The sequence below is a fragment of the Pelmatolapia mariae genome, linkage group LG6 (genome assembly GCF_036321145.2).
Source record: "Pelmatolapia mariae isolate MD_Pm_ZW linkage group LG6, Pm_UMD_F_2, whole genome shotgun sequence".
Taxonomy (NCBI): Eukaryota; Metazoa; Chordata; class Actinopteri; order Cichliformes; family Cichlidae; genus Pelmatolapia; species Pelmatolapia mariae.
Window position 1 is genome coordinate 14,474,953 of NC_086232.1, and position 20,460 is coordinate 14,495,412.

Below are 20,460 nucleotides of genomic sequence, written 5' to 3' on the forward strand. Positions count from 1 at the left end.
TTTTCTTTTTTTTTTTACATGTGCATCGAAAGTGAGCAAAAATCACTCCTCTGTCATGAGTGCAAGGATTGACATTTTGGTCAGTGAGTTAATTTTCCTAAAGTCTTGGGCAGTAGAATTTTTAGAAAGGTAACTAATACATTGGATTTATTGTCAGGGAATAGTGCAGGTAAATAAATTGTCAAGGCTACTGGGATTGGGGAGGGACATATAACTGTGTGTCATCTGCATAGCTGTAACAGCAAAGTCATGATTATGACTTATCTGATCAGGAAACATATACATTAAAAAACAAGAGTGGGCCAAGGATAGAGTCTTGAGGAACGCCACATTTTAAATTGAGAATTTGAATATTTGAATTAAAATTAGCTTTTTTTTTCTAAAGATGAATGCAACCACTGTGATTTGTCCCAAATAGCCTCAAACCAGTTCTGAAACCTTGAGTTGACCTTTTTGCCCATTACTATCTTGTTTTTTGAAACTGGACATGGCGAGTGAGAGATGAATCTGAGTGAGGAACCAAGAACACTGGACTCTCAGATGCTTGTCAAGCACAAAAGTATGCTCTAAAACATTTATTTGATCTTAAATTTAACCAACAAAGCAAACATTAAGTTGCATTTAGTGAATATTACACTAAACTCATGAGAAAGGGTTCTATTTACAAAAAAGTGAGTCCTATAGTTATTTTACCACAGATTTCTGTACAACCAGGCTTCAGACCTTTCTCAGACCTGAAGGTCAGAATCCTTCTTATATTTATTATTTACATTCAAGTTTCTAAGAAAATAAGAGGGAAATAGCATATTGTTTTTTGGTGCACCATAAAAACAGCTTTTATTATTTTCCTAAGCCTGTGAGTCATCTTCTTTGCAGACACTATTATCTCAAATAGTTTAACAGAAAATGTTTGTGTGCTCCTGGGTTACCCTCAAAAGAAAAGCTGGTTAAGGTTCTAATTTTCAAGAATTTCCATGTAAAACTAATTTGGAACTAATAATAGGGAAATATCAGGCTTTTATCTATCCAGTAAAATTAGATTAGCAAGTAACTGTACCTAATGGACACTGCTTTTATTTCCCCTATAATTAGTACCAAATTGCGCAGCTCTTTCCTGGCAGCCACACAGGAAATTACCAACCCATAATTCAGTGTCATCTTCACATCCAATAATGGTTGCACTTTTTAAAAACACAGGTAGCAGGAGGTTTTTCAAACATGCACACACACACACACACACAAATATATATATATATCTATGTGTGTGGATTCTTGTGTCAGTATTGTGTCATTGCTGCCTATTGCATGCAGTAAACCACGGTCGTTGTCTGGTATTGCAGGTTGTGATGTTATCCTTGCAGACACGTTACATAACAGCTTGGCACACATTCTTATTCTGCTTTCTGAGACAAGTGAACATATTGTTGAATGCACATCTCGGTGATAGACTGCAGGCAGACAGACTCCTGGAAAATTTACTCCAGTTGCTTTGTGCACCTCCACCTTTATGTCTCACTTTTACCATCTATCTCTTGCTCCTTTGTATGGCCACCTCCCTGCTGTCTTTGGCAGGGCCCCAGTCAGTTTGGCATGGTCCCTGCTGCAAGGTTCCCTTCTCCCCATCTATCACCATCATTGGCTCAGATTTTCTGCATAGTGGAAGCACCTCTCCGGAAGACCTGCCGGAATTCCACACAGCGATGCAGTCTCACACGCCCACACACACACACACACACACACACTGTTCATTTAGACACACAATCACGACTTGGACAAAATGCTGCTCCGCAAGGAATAGACAGGTGGATATATCATTTTTATCTTTTTATTTATTCATCTCTATCTGTCCAAGTATCCCCTGGCTTTTTGTCTCCTGGGCGGAAATCAGACTGTTGAATAATTTAGTGCTGTTAAAAAGAGACCACCTGAGGGGAACAGAAGAGGGAGAGAAGGAAACAGAGTAAGGAGAGGTAAAGTGAGGAAGGAAAGACAAAAAGAGAGACCTTTGGAAGAGAAACGCAATCCCAATTTGGGAGATAGTGGGGCACACCGATGCAAAGCAAAGCACACAGAGAGACATGATCATGTTTAATTAATAATGGAGAGATCAGCCTATTTAACAAGGACACAGGCTGAAAGACTAGCCTGAGAGGAAAACATGGGCTGGTGGGAGGAAGAGGTCAGGGAAGTGGCAGATAGTTTTCCTGCTTGGGTGTAAACGAGCAATGAAGAGGATGCGGGGGTCTGAGAGAGAAAAGAGAGGCATAAGGTTCCACCCGGGCTCGTCTGCTGTTCTATTAATAGAAGCCCTTGCACATTGGGGAGGGAAATCCAGCCAATTAGAATCAAGCTCCAGTACCAGCGGTAAACCCCTTACTCAGTCTCTCTCTCGCACATTCATAGAGATGTCAGCTGCGTTGTCTTTGTCACTTATTGTCACCTGGATCTTCTCTTCAGGGACCTCCATGGGAAGCTTTCCACCAAGAACACTAATGATGTCCCCCTCACCGATGTTTGGTTGGTTGTGTTGTGAGAAGGAACATCACTAGAAATGGTTGAAATTCACAGGTCTGATTATGTGATGCTGTGCTGGTTTTGGGGAATTTTGAAAGTAATAGTGATCTAAATTAGGAGTTGCAGCAATTGATACACAAGCTATGAATTTGTTTTGTGTGAGCATAATTACTATACAGAGGCAATAGACTAGGAAATTTATTTTATCTAGATCTTCCCCTTGAAATGCAACATCTCATTTTCAATTAGTCTAAAATGTCTTTATTCATATCAGTTAGCCAGTAAACACTAGATGCTGAATGGTGTTTGGAGATTACACTTCAAACTGTATAGGTTTTCAATGAGGAGAGCCTAATGAAAAAAGGCAATTATTTTTGATAGGCAGACAAGGCTGTCTGCCAATCACACAATCATGTCCTTGGTTCGCACACAAGGACGTTGCTTTCCGAATTGTTTTGGTCTGATTACAACAATTTGTTCATAAGGAGGTGTGTGTTTGTTCTCCAGGAAAAGTGGGGGGAAGTTTCATTCACAAAACTGCAACCTAAGAAGAAGCTGCCAAATTGTGACACATGGAGGCGTGTTGTCTGCAGTCACTTGTGTCACTATAAGAAATGCTGCTAAATAATAAATGCTACTACTACTGCAACTAGGATGGGCATAAAATATATCTTCATTGATCCAGGCAGAGACGCTCCAGCTTTGCATATTATATATCAAAAGTATAAGAAGCAAGATGCAGCCAAGGTTCAGCACCTCAGGATCAGGATGTAAGCCACCACCTTGTTATAGGCCACAACAACATGAGAATTTACCTACTTTGTTTTTGAGAAATCAGAAGAAACCCCCACAATCCCAGGTTTGACCCTGACCAAAGTGAATTCATAGTTATTATTAGAGTTGTAGGAATTACTGAATATTATATGGTGTTGAGGTTACAGGATGATTGTTTACACCAAACTGCATAAATAAGGCAACAGCAATGATGCTCTGCTGAAGTATACCAACAAAACCTAAAGAAAAACTGATTTTATAATAATTTTACATTACATAAATCTTTGTTCATGTAAATTTTTCATTTGCTTTTGGAAGTATTAAGAAAATTCAGCAAAGAAACCAGGCGTATAGTTTCACCATATGTGGTAAAACAAATGTTTCTTTATCCTTCTTCAAAACACTTATGAGCGATACAATTTACAAAATTAGCATTATGTTGTCTTCAACAAGATGTGAAGCCAGTGATTGAGCACAATTATTGATCAGGAAATATAAAGGGCATATAATAAGGGAGACATGAGTCATTTTCCATTATTATAGATCAATTTGTGACTTTCACCCACAGAGGTCGCCCCCTGCTGCCATTACTAAATATATTCAGCTGTTGGCTTCAGTTTTGTGCCCCAGAGGTATGCCCGTGTTTTATCTACAGATAATGGTCCACTTCAAGAATATGCCAGTGATCTTTGATCATATTCTCTACAACAGCAAAGTCAAACTCATTTTACATCGTGGGCCACATGCAGTTCATTTTGATCTTAAGTAGGCCACACCAGCGAAAATGTCCTTTCCGTCAGCAGAAAGAAGTTTAATGGCATATTTAGCGGAGATGTTATATCAGCTGTATTTCTTAGTTTCTCTACATGATAAAGAAATTCTGCCGCACTAAATGAAAGAAATGTGTCAGCATGACTCTTTGGGCTTATGCTGTAAGAAATAAATGAGTAGAACTGCAGAAAAAGTTCTGTCAGACTGTGCTGTAACAGATAGTTTCTGTTAATCAACAGTAACTAACATTAGTTTTCTTTTTCTTTCTTTCGTTTTTTGTTTTTTTACCATGGACCCAACCATTTTCCAAAGACATCCAGTGGGCCAGTTTGGAGTCTTTGCCAGGCTGATTCCAGCCACCAGGCCTTATGTTTGACACCCGTGCTGTACAGCATTAGATACAAGTGAACACTGTATAATGCAAATGATTTTATGTTGCTTTTCTTTTGAGTTGAAAGTAGCAAAACATTTAGTTTGTGACAAGTTGGTTAATTATAATTTTTTCTGACTCAGTTATCCAAAAGCCTAATTTGGATGCAAAAGTCCCCTTTTAGAGCTGCAGATCTGTTTAATTCTGTTAAACTGACTTTGGATGATTTAATTCACAAGGTAGGAGGAATTTTTTCTGCTGTTCTTTACCTAGAAAACTCTTTGCGTTAGTTTGTTTTGGTATCACATACTGTATCTTTACTGAGATGAAGGGACAATGACTGTAGGGTTTATGCGTTTCTGATCTTTGCAGCTGTGCTTCATGCAGCTTGTTGACATGCCAAGTTGGAGATATCATCTCTGATACCGTAGTCAGGAATCCAGCACATCTCATTCGTTCCACAGACTCGAGGCTGAGATGAAAAGTGAACACTTGCTGCCTATAATTCGGTCTGAACTAACCAATGTATATACAGCGAAGGCATGACTCACATCACTTTCATACTCATCAAACCATTCAGTGAGCTTCTTTGCCCTTTAGGGAAACATTTGTTATGCTTCACAAATCATTTATTCAAGTTATTCATGTTTGTCACGCCTCTGTAGTTGTCAGACATGTTCAATATCTGGACCTGCTCCCGAGAACTTTTTGTTTAATTCAAGTCAGACATCTGAGAAAAGAAAACTTTTTAAAATACAATTAAATAGGTCTAGGTGTAATTTAATCTAATGGTTTTGAATAGTTCAGGGTTAAATTAAATTACACTGAACACCAAAGCCTCTATATTTAAATTTATTTGTACTTGAATGACAATATAAATGACAGGCATGCAAGAAATAAAGTCCACACAGACAACACTGTAGAATCACTGGGGAAACATAAACCTCATGCTGACAGCAGCAGTCGCCTTTCGTATGAGTTATGATGACAGAGTTTTCAAGCTTGATTGTGTCCTGCGTAACAATATGCGTATTCTGCACGAGCTGAGGAGAGTCCACCAATTTGCATATAATACAGTTCCACTTGCTGTGTAACATTAAAAGTCTAAAAATATCAGCTCACATAACACAGGACAGTTCATCACTGTTGTTGTCTTGGCAAGAACCCAGCTCTTAAGCTCGAAATATCGCCTCGCTTCATTCAAGTGAATTTGAAAGCTGAAACCATAGACTGTATATAAAGATGGATAACGTGACCACGTCCTGTTCAGTTGTCCCCTGGTGGCTGGTTGCAGTATAGGTTAAAAAATCTACCAACTCCATGTTGAACATGGATGGAATTTTTCTCATCTCCTTTGGTACGTAGGTAGGTAGGTAGGTAGGTAGATAGGTAGGTAGGTAGGTAGGTAGGTAGGTGGGTAGGTAGGTAGGTAGATAGATAGATAGATAGATAGATAGATAGATAGATAGATAGATAGATAGATAGATAGATAGATACTTTTTTTTCTTTATCAAATATTCTTCATGCACTGGTCACATGTATTACAATACCAGAGGGAAAAAAGGAACTACATGGAAGGTGTAGGTTATCTGTGCCAAACAAGTGTACTATTGAAATAATACACAGGCCTACTACATGCATCAGGGCAGTTGGAAAACAGTGCTTGGATGCATGAGTCACTCTGTCACTTCTGTCTCTCAGCTACAGATTCTCACTGACCTCACACCTATGGCTCTACCTCACAGTGTAACAAGGAAGGACCTCTGCACTCTTCTATTCTCCTGAGTCTTCAGCCTCGTCTAAGGAGAGGAATATAGTTTTTCTTATTATAAACAAACTCTGCTGTCCTCAAGCTCTTTATTTTTATTTTTTCACAGTACTCATATTAGTGACTCACCTCATACTGAGCCACTTAAAATAAAGCAAACAAAGTATTTCTGCAGCAGAGATAAGATTATCCACTTTGCTCATACTTGGATGGCAAGTAACAGAAGAAAACCGAACACAGCTCATAAACACAAACACCTCATACTAACTGCAAAGCACGGTGGTGGAGGTGTGATTATTTGGGTTTGTTTTGTAGAACGTGGGCACATGCTTCAGTCAATGAGTCGACCATGAAATCTGTCTGATAGGTAAAATGTGGGTATAATTGGGTCATGCAGCAGGTTTATGATCCAAATACAGCAGCAAATCTACAACAGCATGGCTGAAAAAGAAAAGAATGAAGGTGTTGCAATGACCCAGGCAAAGTCCAGACGTCAACCTGAAACCCTGTGATGTGAAGAGAGCTGTGCATAAACAAGTGACCGCAGTCTTTTTTTATTTTCTTTATGTAAAGAAGATGGGCCAAACTTCCTCCACAGAAACTGATAAAGAGATAACAGAAAGCAATTACTTCAAATTATTGCTGCTAAAAGCTGTTCTATAACGCTATAATGCTTGTTTTGGTTTGGTTTTTTGGTTTTTTTTTCACAGGTCTCAGTCTTCAGAGAGGTACTTCAGTGTATATATCACCAGATGGACTTTAACCCTGAGCTCCTGGAATATACTGTGTCCTTTGTCCGGGACCTCCCCTTCACTGAACCACTACAGGCGAGGTTCCCGCTCAGCCCACATTATTGATTCCCTGCATTATTCCATCCTCGCTACCTTGCCTCTTGTTCCCCTTTCATCCTCTAATTTGATCTCTCTCCCTCCCACAGAGTCTCTCTTCATTGAGATGCCGTCCCCTTCCCCACATCCATCAGAGCATCGCCTCCCTCTCCCACTCCTCTTATCTCATTACTCTCTCTAATTAGCCCCAAACGAGCCCGTAGGAACCAATAACACGCCTTTGCTCACACATATCAATGAGTTTCTCACACACGCACAGACACATGCACATCTGCAAAGGCACATTTCATTTGTGTCTGTGTGTGTGGATCTGCGAGTGTGACTCACATCAGTCTTTTTGACTATTTGGACTTGCTGATATGGCCATTAGTTTAGACAGACCTTTCTTTGGTTCATTATGCAAGTGGGAAAGGAAGTGTGTGTGTGTGTGTGTGTGTGTGTGTGTGTGTGTGTGTGTGTGTGTGTGTGTGTGTGTGTGTGTGTGTGTGTGTGTGTGTGTGTGTGTGCATGCGCGCGCGCTGGCCACCTCCTGGTATATAGTTCTGCCTGGGACAGAGTGGTTCACCATCAACTGTTCCCAAACAAACACCCATTTCCTGTGTCCAACTGAGATGCAAGCTGGTCTCACACACACACACACACACACACACACACACACACACACACACACGCACACACACACACACACACAGTGTTCACACATGCAAACCCATGTGCAAACACGCAAGCAAACAGACAAGTGTGCAAGTCCATTCATGCGATTAACTCTGAGCCCCAGCAAAAGTAATGAGATAATTTCCTGTTTGTTGGTTTTTTTTACTGTCATTTCACCAAATGTCATGTTCCTCTGTTTGTGAATGTATTGTTGGGACATTTTATAATGTAAACATTGCGTGTTGACAGTCAGACAGTTTTAAATGGAGCACTGTGTTTAATTATGGCAAGAGAAAGTCGTGTCTGACCGAGAATGGGAAGCAACCCAGGCACAGCTGCAAGTGCAGCTAAACAAACACTCATACATAAAAGATGAGTCCCCCAACCCCACCGCCCTCCCCATGACATACACACATACACGCGCTGCACTATATCTATAAGTGTTTACCTGAGTCTATTGACTAATCTCCTTTTCGTGGGATTTCATTTACCACCTCTCCGTGTACCCTGGAAGTGGACAAACAAGGTTCCTCCGTTCCACTTGTTATTTTAAACCTGTATGGATCTGTGCACCTGTGCGTTTATTTCCGACTTTTCCGTCTCTCCTCTCCGTTTTCCTCTCCTCTCCTTCAGGCCCCAAGTCGGTCTGAGAGGACAGAAGAATACCTTTAGGTGTTTTTCATCAGCGCCACTCACCTATCTGTGTATAAAATGGGTTATATGCTGCCTCACCGAGGCTCAGCTCAGTCTGTTTGGCATTGTGTAATGAATTAAGAGTGCTGCCCATTATGAGTGTGTGTGCAAGCAGGTTAGAGTGGATCAATAGCATCCGTGGAGTGAAAGGAAACTAAATCTCTCATCTCTGTCCCCATCTCACTCAGCTGTATCTGTCTCCTTTATTATCGGTGCTCCCCTCATCCTCACCCCCCAACCCCCTACTATCCCTCTCTCCTTCTATCTCTCTCTGCCTCTCTCTCTCACCCAGAAGCAATGAGTGACTTGAAGGGCAGAGGGTGAAAATAGGAATTAACCACAGAGAGTGAGTGAGTGACAGAGCCTGAGAGGAGAAGGAAACGGAGGGATAGACCATGTAAAAGAGATGGGAGAGAAAGATTGTCCCCGATATTGATCTGGTAATCCTCGTTGTGCTCTCTGGCGATTCTAATCTTCCTCCTACACAAGATAAGGAGACGCAAGGAAAGGGCAAGAGAGAGAGGGAGAGAGAGAGAAACAGACTACATGGAGGGAGGGAGTGGTGAATGAAATGAAACCGTGGGAGGAGGAGCAGTGCCATCCAGTGGTTCAGAGAAACCCTGCATTCAGGGTTTCTTATTATGTCATTATCATACACGTGATAACGTGCGTGGTAATGTTTCGTCAACATTGAGAGGTGCCTATTCGTAATGCAGTGATCGAACACTCGAACATATCACCTCCTTTCCCCTCAGCACAGAAGGAGCTACAAGAGTTCAACATGCTTTAAATGTAGGACGACATGTGTGGCATTATGTAGACACAAATACACATTGAGATACACAATTTGTCCCACTAAACACAGTAAAATACTGTCAGATATCGCCAGTGTTTTACTGTGTTTAAACTGTTTTCATGCACTTTCTCACTTGTTTGTTTCCTTGGCCTTTTGCACATCATTTAACTGATTTTTTTCTTGAGCAAAGACAAAATCACTGCTTACATTTCCCACAGGGGTGCAGCTTAGTTAGTGTTCAAGTGAACGCTCTGCACACGAACACTGACTGGATGCAGTTATTCAGCCAGAGTGTGTGGACTTCCCCACATCCACACCTGTCTCCACACACTCTCTGCCACACAAACATTAGAGACCACATTATGCACCCATAACAAATACAGTACTATAGAGCCCGAGCATTTACACTGGCATCAGTCACTGCTTTTGCCATTGCAGACCTGAGGGACAGCCTCTGCAGCTCACTTTGTCATTTTACAGCTTTGTAAAGATCACTTGTTAAACGAGGTCAAGGAACTTGATATAACGTGATTTCACACAGATGAGTTATGGGTGGACTCAAGCAAAAGAGGACTCGAGTGTGACTTAGAAAGAATAAAGAAGTACTGTATAATACAATACAGTGGTGTACACTTGGAAAAGCACCAAGGTCACTGCAGTTAAATAACACTAAAATAACTTCTGAAATTAACTGTGGAAAAAACTATTTAGTTTACTGGCCCAAAAACTTGCACAAAAATATATCTGAAACAACATTGTGTGTCAAAATAACTCAAAAAGCATACAGGAAATGTGTCTTCATTTTGAATTTTGCTCATTTTTGTCACATTTGTTAACACAACACTTAGTGCTGCATATGTTTAGTTAGATTGGAGTTATCTGTGTGAATGGTATGTTTCAGTCACATTGCTGCCTCCAGTTTCACTCATTTGCATCTTCAGTTGTAAGCTACATGTATGTTACCTGCCCAGCTAACACAGTACTACTACACTAGCTGGTGAACCCATTGGAGCATTAAGTCGGTCTATATTCAGATATTACCATTAAAGGTTGACAGAGTTTAAAAACAGGAGTAAAAAGAGAATTTGTATTGATCTGCAGGCTCGAAACTCCAGATGAATTGTAATGCTGCTCCACATCTACTGAATGCATAATTAAGCAGCTGCTTGCTCGACATTCCACCATGACAGTTTTATAAGGTAATGGGTTTTGGCCACTAAAGTTAAAATGTAAAGTGCAGCCATCATCAGATCATCTGCCCTGAGAATGAATTCCTAGACCTGAATTTCAGCATTGCTTAGGAGGTGAGACTACACCCAGGTTCCAGGTACTTCCTGGAGGTACCTGGAGGTACCTGGAGGTTCCTGGAAGTACCTGGAAGTGTGCTGTTGATCAACCACAACCACACTTTACTACTGCAGCTGCATCAAGTGTGTTTTCTGATGCTAAAAAAAAGAGGCCCAGTTATAGAAAAAGGAATCAACATAAGGATTTTTTTATTAAACTGTCTGCAAAATCAACATAAATCATCATAGGACATAAAACATAACTAACATTGATATAGAACATTTAAAACATTAACAATGACAAAAGGCAGATTGCTTACTGTATTTGCACTACCTTTTACCTTTTTATCACAGAGCTAAGTCATCCTGAGTGATAGCAACCCTAACCTGTGTGTTTTTTGTTTGTTTTGTTGGGGTTTTTTTGGACAAGCTGGACTATTTTGAGATAAGTTTTTTAAAGGGTTTTTGACATGTGGGTAATTCCATCTTATTCAGCCAATTTTTAGGACATTTTCAGCTCAAATATCTTCATTTTGCAATATGGTATAAGGTCTGAACATATACATAGAGTCCTGTGAAATTTTAGCTTCATATATCAAATAGTTTTCAAAATATATATTTCTGAAAAATCATCCTTTGACCCACTTGCAAACTATTTTTTACACTTTGAAAATCTGTGGCAACATTTGAACATGAATATCTCAACAACTATTAAAGATGAAAGCTGATATTTTCACTGGTCTTTCATGCCATCACAATGATTTAGGATCTGTAATTTGGGACAGATACATCACAAAATGTCTGAGCGTTGGCTAATACTGTCTATGGATATAACTTTCTGAAGTGTTTAACTGAGAATTATGGTCATTTTCCGGTAACTGTCAAGACTTTGAAAAACTGAAAAACAGGAAAACACAAATATTTTAGAAATCTGTCAAAAACTTGTTTAAAACTAAAAATTATGGAATATTCACTGAATTCACATTTTTATGCTCAAATCTGAGCCGCCACACTGGACTTCACTGAGAAGTCAGAAACTAATCAAGCATAACATCAAATCACTGAAATGATTTTTCCTCTTCAGTAAGTAAATAACTATAATTTGTCATCTCAATCAAAATAATAATAATGTACTTTTTTTCTGCTTTTGGACAACAACAGTTTTAGCATTTAGATGTAATAGCTTGAACAAACTAGATGATTAACCATTATATAAACACAAATTAAACTGAATTACAAATGCTGGCTTAAACCTTACTTTAGGTGGTGGTGTGATAAATTTCTTTTAAGCACTGTATGTATTCTGAAAGTACAGGTTGGGGTCATCAGTGGTGATGACTCAGATCTCACTGGGTTAAACCTGGAAAAGTGTTGTGTTATTAACTAAGAATGGAAATAAAGAACTTGTTTGCTCACAGTAGCTTACTTAAGTTGCTTACTAAACAGCAACAAGAAATACTGTATGTGCTCCATCTGAAACCTGCCTCTGTATAAACTACAACAGTTACTCAAAGAGCAACCAGGTAATGGGAATCCCTCAAAATCTTGTGGAGCTCAAACTTAAAGGCTCTTTTAGGTGCACTTTCAACCAATATCCCTAGCTGGGTACAACATTTTGGACAATATGTGAACACTCTTAATTTAACACAAACACTCCTTTTCTTCCTTCCTTTCTATCTCCCCTTTTCCTCCAGCTGCATTTGACATCCTCAAGAGCCATTTATTAACATGGATTATTTGTCGAAACGAACAAAACCTGGCAGGAAAATAGCAGCCTCTCTACCGACCCCTCATCCCCACCCCTTTTCTCTGAGCCAATACACCACCAGAAGCCCCGCAGCAAGACTGAGATAAAATGAAAGAAAGACAGAGAGACATATGAGAACAGCAGAAAGAATCCACTTTTTCATTGACCTTTTCTTGGAACATCATTCACAAGGCCCTGGGTTTGATTGCGTCTCTGTGTTTGAGATTAGCCATCAATAACTGTGTCGTTAATGTCAAGCCACCGCTGACCCGACTTCCTCTGGTAGGCAGATCGGAAGGAAAAAAGAGAGGGCAGCTAGCTGTCCAGTAACCCAAGCACCACAAAACACACAAAGCTGGATCACAACTCTAGTGTTTGAGCTGTGCAGGCAATCAAATAAAAAGGAGCCACATCCAGAAAGTACTGGCATTTGTAAGACAATATCGATCCCTTTATTCACCACACCTGCTGCTGTACATCCTACGAGTGATGTAACAGTTTCAGTTCCACTGCAGTCGATTTTGGTCAGAAAATTAGGAATGTTGCCAGGGAAACAGGACTGTAAAATCAGTCAGTAAACGTGACAACATGATTCACTGTTACATTACATGCCCAACATTTTTTTTACATATAATCAGATCCACTATTCCATCCATTGGATGTATGGATGTCTTTATGGATGGATGGTTGCTACATTTACATTTTTGTCACTATGACAAGACTATGTGAGGAATACTAATATTCACATTTACTACTGTACATTACATGAAATATATTACATGAAATTTTAACATCCTGTTTCCTGCAAATATTTTACAAATGTTTGTTAATGTAATGTTAAGCTGTTTTGTTTTATAAGCAGTTAATTTGTTTTCCTTTACTATTATAAATAAATAGATATTTATTAGCATTACTACATTATCTGTATTTGAAACCATAATACTGTAAATGAAAGAATAATGTATAAATGTTTATGTATGGTATGACGTTGATAAGTTTGATAATACATTAAAAAATTACATTTCTTTACCGAATTACCACAGACATGCATTTTTAGCTAACTGGTGTGAATGTGAGTGTGAACGATTGTCTTTCTCTCTGTGTGTTAGCCTTGCATTAGACTGAACAGCTGTTAAAACCATGGTGTAACTAGCCTTTCTCCCTATGACAGCTGGAATAGGCTCCAGCCCCATTGCAAACTTGAATTAGACGAGCAGAAGAAAATGAATGGATGATTTATATATTTTGAATTGTATGATTGGAAGATATATTTGCACAAATTATTCTCAGGTTAAACTGGGTCCTGAAAACCTTGCAGACAGTGAAGTAGATGAGACAGATGTTCTGTAGATATTCTGTATATAAAGCACCAGGTGTTTCTGTGTGACCAGTCACTGCTTCAAGGAGCAGATCAGGGAGACTGGAATGTGCTGGAAGGCAATATGTTAAGATTTTGCAGAATCATGACGTTGGGGATCAAAGGTTGCCAGGTTTGCCTCTTTGGACCAGGAAAAGAAAAAACGAGTTTACTGTGCAGATGATGTGTGCGCCCTGCACTGTCTGCAGGATGTGAATTCCAAAAAGGCTGACAATCTTGAGAAACTTTAATAATAATATGGAATTTGATCAAGTGTGTTTATTTTATCATTTTCATCATGTGGATTTTATTTATTCATTTATTTTTATTTTTTATTTATATGAAGGGAAAATCCCAGACCAGTACAAACCATTTACACTTACACAGTGTGACACTGCTGTCTACCTGTAAGCAAGGATGCAGACCAGGAACACCATGCTAGCACACGTGATGAGGAGGAAGGCCGAGGCGCCAAAGCTACAGTCGAATAGGGGGATAGCGACAGAGCTGTTGGCAAAACTGGTATTATACATAAAGAAACAGACGCAGAGGAAATCAACGGCTGCCAGGTCCTTCAGGTAGATCCCAATCCTCCTGGAAGCCTGCTGATGAGCTTGGCAGAAGTGAAACGTCTTGCCAGCGAGGAGAAAAGAAGCCGTGGGAGCAGATTTACAACTGAAGGAAAAAGTTTCAACAGTTTGAGATTGATTTAATTACTCATGAAATTCTGCAAAGGAAAATAAATTACGTCCCTGTGTCTGTGATCCTTTTCTTTTAGTCAATTAAAACATAAAACTAATGAGCAATGCTCTGCTGAGTCCCATGTGACACACTCTACTGTTTATGAAATACACAAGAACCAACAACATCGCTAAACATCAACATGAGAATGATGGACTCAAATGCCAAGGTGTGCACAGATCACAGTCAACAAAGGAAGAGTCCAACAGAAGAGCCAGCACATCCAGTCCAATTCAAGTTTATATTTAGAGCAATTTAGAATAAATAAAACTAAAAAAGTCTGAAAAAAAGATTATTAAGTGTCAAAAAACTGACCAGAAGCTAACTCTGGTACTAATCTCAAAATCCCGTGGAGAACATGTTTGTTTACAAAAGGGATTTAAAAATCTCAAGTGTTGGAGCCAGCTTAATATAGAGAGGCAATTCATTCCATTATTTGTAACCACAACAGGAAACGCTCGTCCCGTGAGTGCTTCAGTCTTGACAACAAGAAATGACCGGTCAGAGGATCCGAGAGTTATGTGCAGAGGATGTGCCAGGTAGGCAGGAGCCAGACCGTTTCAAAATTAAAAAAGCAAGGAAGAGAAGGAGGAGGTGTAGAGGAGAAGGGGGTGAAGTTGTTTTTTGTTTCTCAATTATCTTAGTTACTTTCACATTAACACTTGGTAAAAACTTAACATTTAATTTCACAGAGGTGAAAATTTGCTTTGCATTCAGAAGTCAATTAAGAAAGCTCATGTTAGTGTCTTAAAAGTTTGAGTTAGGTTTCCCCAAACTTTTAATTACAAGCTCTCAGTTCTGAAAAATCAACTGAAAATGGCAAAATCTAATTTTTCAATGGCAGCATTTTTTTCCAGTGGCAGAAGCAAGCTTCTATAGTCAGCAGTATGGCCTGTAGAAAAACTAGGATTGTAACGTATTCCTCTGCCTTTGTTTGCCTGCACAGTGAAGGTTTGTCATCACGGGGTTTTACAACCATTTTTCACTTATAAATAACCTTCTTCCTTTGTAATTTTATTTATTTATTTTTTGTAATGTGAGAGTTTTTTCCTTCAGCGAGTAAAAGAAAAAGCTCTCTGGGCATCTTCAGGCCAAAGAGTCAAAATTCAGTAAAAATCCTTGGATCTTTATCTTCCTACATTTTCAAATGTTCTTAGTAACGTCTTCATAGTATAAGGGACACATTTCAGAATATTGATTTGATAATGTCAAATATCTGTTTAATAATCCAGAGTATTAAACATAATATTTACATTTTTTCTTTAAAGCAAAGCAGAATGCTGGGAGCCAAAGATAGGATTAATTTAAGCACTAACATCAGCATTGTTGCTACTATTACTGGTTTTGCCTCATTACCAAATCTCTATTTTCACATTATCACCCCCAGTTTCTGGCCCCTTATTATCCAATTATATACATTTCAGTGGAGTCAACTGTAATCACTATTCCTACCATGTTATTACTGATAATTAATTAATAATTTAGAAATTTCCACATTATTTCCTTCTTGATTCTAACTTGTTACCATACTATTACCACTTTGTTACAATTGTGCTGTGCTGAAACAAAAGTGCTGCCCAAAATGTTTTGGTTTTGTCTCATTAAAAAAGAAAAAGAAATCAGAGTTAGATATGTATGTAAAAATAATTGACCAGTATATTTGATCAGACTGTGGGTGTCTACAAACAAACGCTCATGTCACATGACTCCACAGACAGACCCTGCTTGGACTATTTAAAACTGTCCCTCTGAGATCTTTTACCATAGACTGACCTGAACAGGAGACCCTCCTCCACATTATGATGATGCAGGTAAGAATAATGCAAGCTACACATTAACGACACACACACCCAAAAAAATGTTAAATTTAAAATGATATGATGATATGGTATATTCTGCGTTTGACAGGTTATTGATATGTTTAATTGACTTGTGTGAAAATTGTTCAAGTAATTGTACAAATATATAAATAACAGAGCTGTACTGTTTATTAGACACGTTCAGTTTAAACAGACTCCAGAAAAAATACAAATATATTCTGTTCTCTCAGGTTTGGTATAATCTGCTAAATAAGCTCAGTTTCAGTTTAAAAGAGAATTAAAGAGGGGGGGTTTGGGTCGTGGTGGGTGGGGGGTTGAAGGCTGCAGACATCAACAAAAATGCCAGACTACCTCATCCTAACAGATAACCTACGTGTGCTACCAATAATCTCTTTCTACTGTTGACTTTATCCTGTTACCTGATATTTTTAGTTAACCATTAGCAGGCACTCCCAGTTCCGCTGACGTGTCATCAGTTTACAGACGCCTGACCTGTGAACTCACTCTCTGTGACGTATGCACAGAACAAATGTGGGGGAATAAAATGGATTATGCTTCACTGAGCCCGTGTAACACCCTGTTCTCCAGAGAAGACAAATAATTGCAAAACTTTATGGCAAACATCAGAGTCATCCTGCAGGGAAACCCCAAATGTCATCACTGCTGGATACTAGTGGTATCAGAGCAGAGGTGGCAAAATTACACACATTGCTTACTCAAGTAGAAGTACAGGTACATGTGTTAAAAAATATACCAGTAAAAGCTGGTACATACTGAAGGAACTTCTTTTCTCAGGTACAAGTGAAAAAGTACAGACTCTGAAATATATTCAAAGTAAGACAGCAAAAAGTAACTCTTTGAAGGATGATTCTATTCTTATTTTTATGCAAAGGTAGCTGAACGGTAGCTCTGGAGATATTACTTTATATTAATATAATAATGAAATGATATAAATACATGAGAATACAAATGTTTTTCCAATCTAAATACTAATTTTGACGAATACACTCATCTTTCATCTGTTATGTAGGCCACATGCAATGAAAGAGAATTTTTTAATTAAGTTTTTTTATGTTGTCTACATTGTAGATGGTGACGTTGCTTCCATATCCAAACAGAAAAATGAAAAACAACACACTGTGCAGCAAACAGCACACACTAATAGTTTGCTGATCTTTGTTGAGCTGATAGAAACGTTTGAAATTACCTGACACTTAAAAAGTGTTACTGCTCGCTCCTCTTCGGTAGAGCTAGCTCTACACTATACTGCGATCACAACTTACACTCGTTCCAGCCCACTTTAACCTCTGAGAGTAAACGTTATAAATAATACATTTGAACTACAGGTAAGGAGCCTGCTTTGAAAATGTAATTATAAAGTACAGTTACCTGAAAATTCTACTTAAGTACAGTAACAAAGTAATTATACTTTGTTACAAAGTAATTGTACTTTGTTACGTCCACTTCTGTATCAGAGACATTGTGAACTGAAAACAAAGATTATGTTCTATAAATAAATTTTGTTATATTGAAGTATTTTTAAGAGGCGACCAAAAGAACAAAATATCTGCATGATTAATGCAGAAAAAGTTGTGTTACTGTTTAAGTACCTAATTTATATGCTGTATTATGCACAGATAGCTAAACTGATTTAAATAACACAATGATTTTCCGTCATAAATAAGACTAACATTTTTCTAGGGTACAGGAAACCAGTGTAGATACTGGAGGTGGTATAATCTCTTTCCTCTCTTCTAGAAGACGTTCCTCGTAGCTCTGCTCGTTCTTGTGGCCTCAGTCCACTCCAGCTCCCAGTTTTACCTTCCCATTGACTGTGATGACATATATCGCAATGACAACACAAGCTCCAGTGGGGTCTACAAAATCTACCCAGGAGGTCCCACTACTCCCCTGCATGTCTATTGCGACATGGACACTGATGGAGGGAGATGGACTGTCAGTATCAAATCCTATCATCATATTTTCAAATAAATGTCAAAGTTCTTTTTGTTTGGGGGGGGGGGGGGGGGGGGTCACCATGCTGCAGAATAAAACATGATACACAGGAAACTAAAGTGCTTAATGTTTCCACTTGCCATACAGCTTTTGGTGCATACTAGCTCCTCTTTGCAGCCCACTGATTGGACAAAGTCAGCCATGTGTTTCCCTGACCTGAAGTCTTAGCTTGTTAAATTCCAGCTTACATTAGCTTCACATGTGTTACATAGTGTAAGAAGGGTCGTGTCGTAGTGAGGTAGGCTATGTGATAGGTGCCATTTGTCTGTTTGTCAGCACAAAAATACCAAGCTGAATTTCATGTAACCCTGTGGAGTGGTGGCACCTGGGCAAAAATGAAAAATGAAATCTTAAATTATGATATATGTTTTTGGCATCAGTGGAGAATGAAGATGTGACCAACTGATAATCCTCAAATTACCTGATTTAAAAAAAACAAAAAACAAAAACCTGACTGTTGGGAAGATGTATGAGGTGATCTAAGATCTTGTTAGATAAATATATAGCATTTAATGTTAGTAAACATTAAAGGTCTCAGTTTGTTTCGTATTCTCCCTCTCAGGTATTTCAGAGGAGGATCGATGGGACTGAAAGCTTCTTCAGGCCCTGGAGGCACTATAAGACAGGATTTGGGAATGTGGCTGGAGAATATTGGCTGGGTGAGTGCAGGAAGGAGAAATGCATTAAAGACAAGGCGCTTGTGCTGCTTTTAATCTAAATTTGGTGTCGTGAGATGAAATGATGGAGCCTGGGAAAGAAACAGTGTCAGATATTGGATGCTGGTGCACGATGCAAAGTGAAACAGAGCTGTGTGTGTGTGTCTTTCCAGGTCTGGAAAACATCTTCCTGCTGACTATGAGGAAGGAGAACGAGCTGTGGGTCGACATGGAGGACTGGAACGGAGAAAGGAGGTCCGCACAGTACTCCTCCTTCTCAATTGAGTCTGAGACTGCTGGGTATCAGCTTCTCCTGGGCAGCTTCGCTGGCGGTGCAGCAGGTGAGGAGTGTGTCGGGCACAAGAGACTGTGGAGCATTTTTAAACCTGACCAAAAATAAAATTATAATAATGAAAGAACATATTGATTTTTAAAATTTTGTTTAAGTGGAAAAATCCTATTAAAGAGATATGCCAGTGTAGCTTATTAATTTGAATAATGTTTTTTTTTTTTTAATCTTAATGGTTTGCAAAGTGCAGTATTTGGTCTGTAAAGAGACTCATAAGCAAACAAACAGAGGATTTGTAATGAAAAAAAAAGGAAAAAAAAAAAACAAAATGGTGAAATTACAGTCATTCTCTTCATTTGAAAGGAAAAACAGCTAAAGAGACAGTTGTTAAGATAATAATTAGGAATTAACTGCTGAAAATAAAGGCCGAGGAAAAGTTCCAAACTATTTTCCTCTACATATTACCTCCAAGTAAATTAACTGCTACTGTCAAACACAAAAAGCTAAATAACAAATACAAACCGGTGTGAGAAAAGTAAAAACAGACCATAGAACCTTCTTAGTCTTGACTGCACTCACATCTTTTCCCTGTTTTCTTCTTCTAGGGGACAGTTTATCTGAACACAACTCCATGAAGTTCACCACCTACGACAAAGATCAGGATTTGTCGGATAAAAACTGCGCTCAGCATTATTTGGGTGGGTTCTGGTACAAACAGTGTCACATCACTAACCCAAACGGCATGTATGCGCCTCATGGTGCCATCGGGTATGATAACGTCCACGTGATTTGGCGTACATGGAAGGGCTGGAACTATTCCCTCAAGACCATTGCCATGAAAATTCGATTAAGACCTAAGTGTTCATGCAGAACTTAACCTGATTTTCTAAAGATAAACAAGATTATGATAGTACCCACCCTCCATCGCAAGAGAAGAGCTGGGATGTGTGCGGACACCATCTCTAACACCCGTGTTCTTGCTGAATTTAATTTACAAGCAATAAAGAAACAGTTAAAACACCCATTTATTTTCTTTTTTTAGTTTTGTGCCTTGTTTCAAAAATACAAACTGTAATAATATTTTAAGTCTGCATACATCTACTTTTGAAATTTCTTATTACACTATTATGTTATTTAATAACATATCGACCCAAATATCAGTAGTATTGATACTAACGCTGGTAATGGCATCTGATCGATACTAGCGCTACAGGACTGATACTTTCTCTCTATCCTCTAAGATAGAGTAGACTAAGTTTATAAGTTGCAGTTAGTAAGAGGAGGAGAAGGAGGTGCCATACAGCTCCTATTAGAAACTGCATGATATGCTACTGGAAAAGGTGAAAGGCATTTTCATTGT

At 38.8% G+C, this 20,460-nt stretch overlaps 1 protein-coding gene across 1 annotated transcript; it reads left to right on the forward strand.

The window, feature by feature from the left end:
- Positions 1 to 16,124: 16,124 nt before the first annotated feature.
- LOC134629688 (microfibril-associated glycoprotein 4-like) lies at positions 16,125 to 19,977 on the forward strand. The gene is made up of 5 exons (XM_063477212.1): positions 16,125 to 16,130; positions 17,898 to 18,095; positions 18,718 to 18,814; positions 18,985 to 19,152; positions 19,706 to 19,977. Exons 1-5 carry the CDS (start codon positions 16,125 to 16,127, stop codon positions 19,975 to 19,977), a joined length of 741 nt encoding a protein of 246 aa, XP_063333282.1.
- The last annotated feature ends 483 nt before the right edge of the window (positions 19,978 to 20,460 follow it).

What these genes read in the sequence shown, in the direction of transcription:
- LOC134629688 (XM_063477212.1), top strand. An exon ending in GGCTGGAGAATATTGGCTGG is followed by an intron (nt 18,815 to 18,984) that starts GTGAGTGCAGGA and finishes GTGTCTTTCCAG; the next exon opens with GTCTGGAAAACATCTTCCTG. An exon ending in CTTCGCTGGCGGTGCAGCAG is followed by an intron (nt 19,153 to 19,705) that starts GTGAGGAGTGTG and finishes TTCTTCTTCTAG; the next exon opens with GGGACAGTTTATCTGAACAC.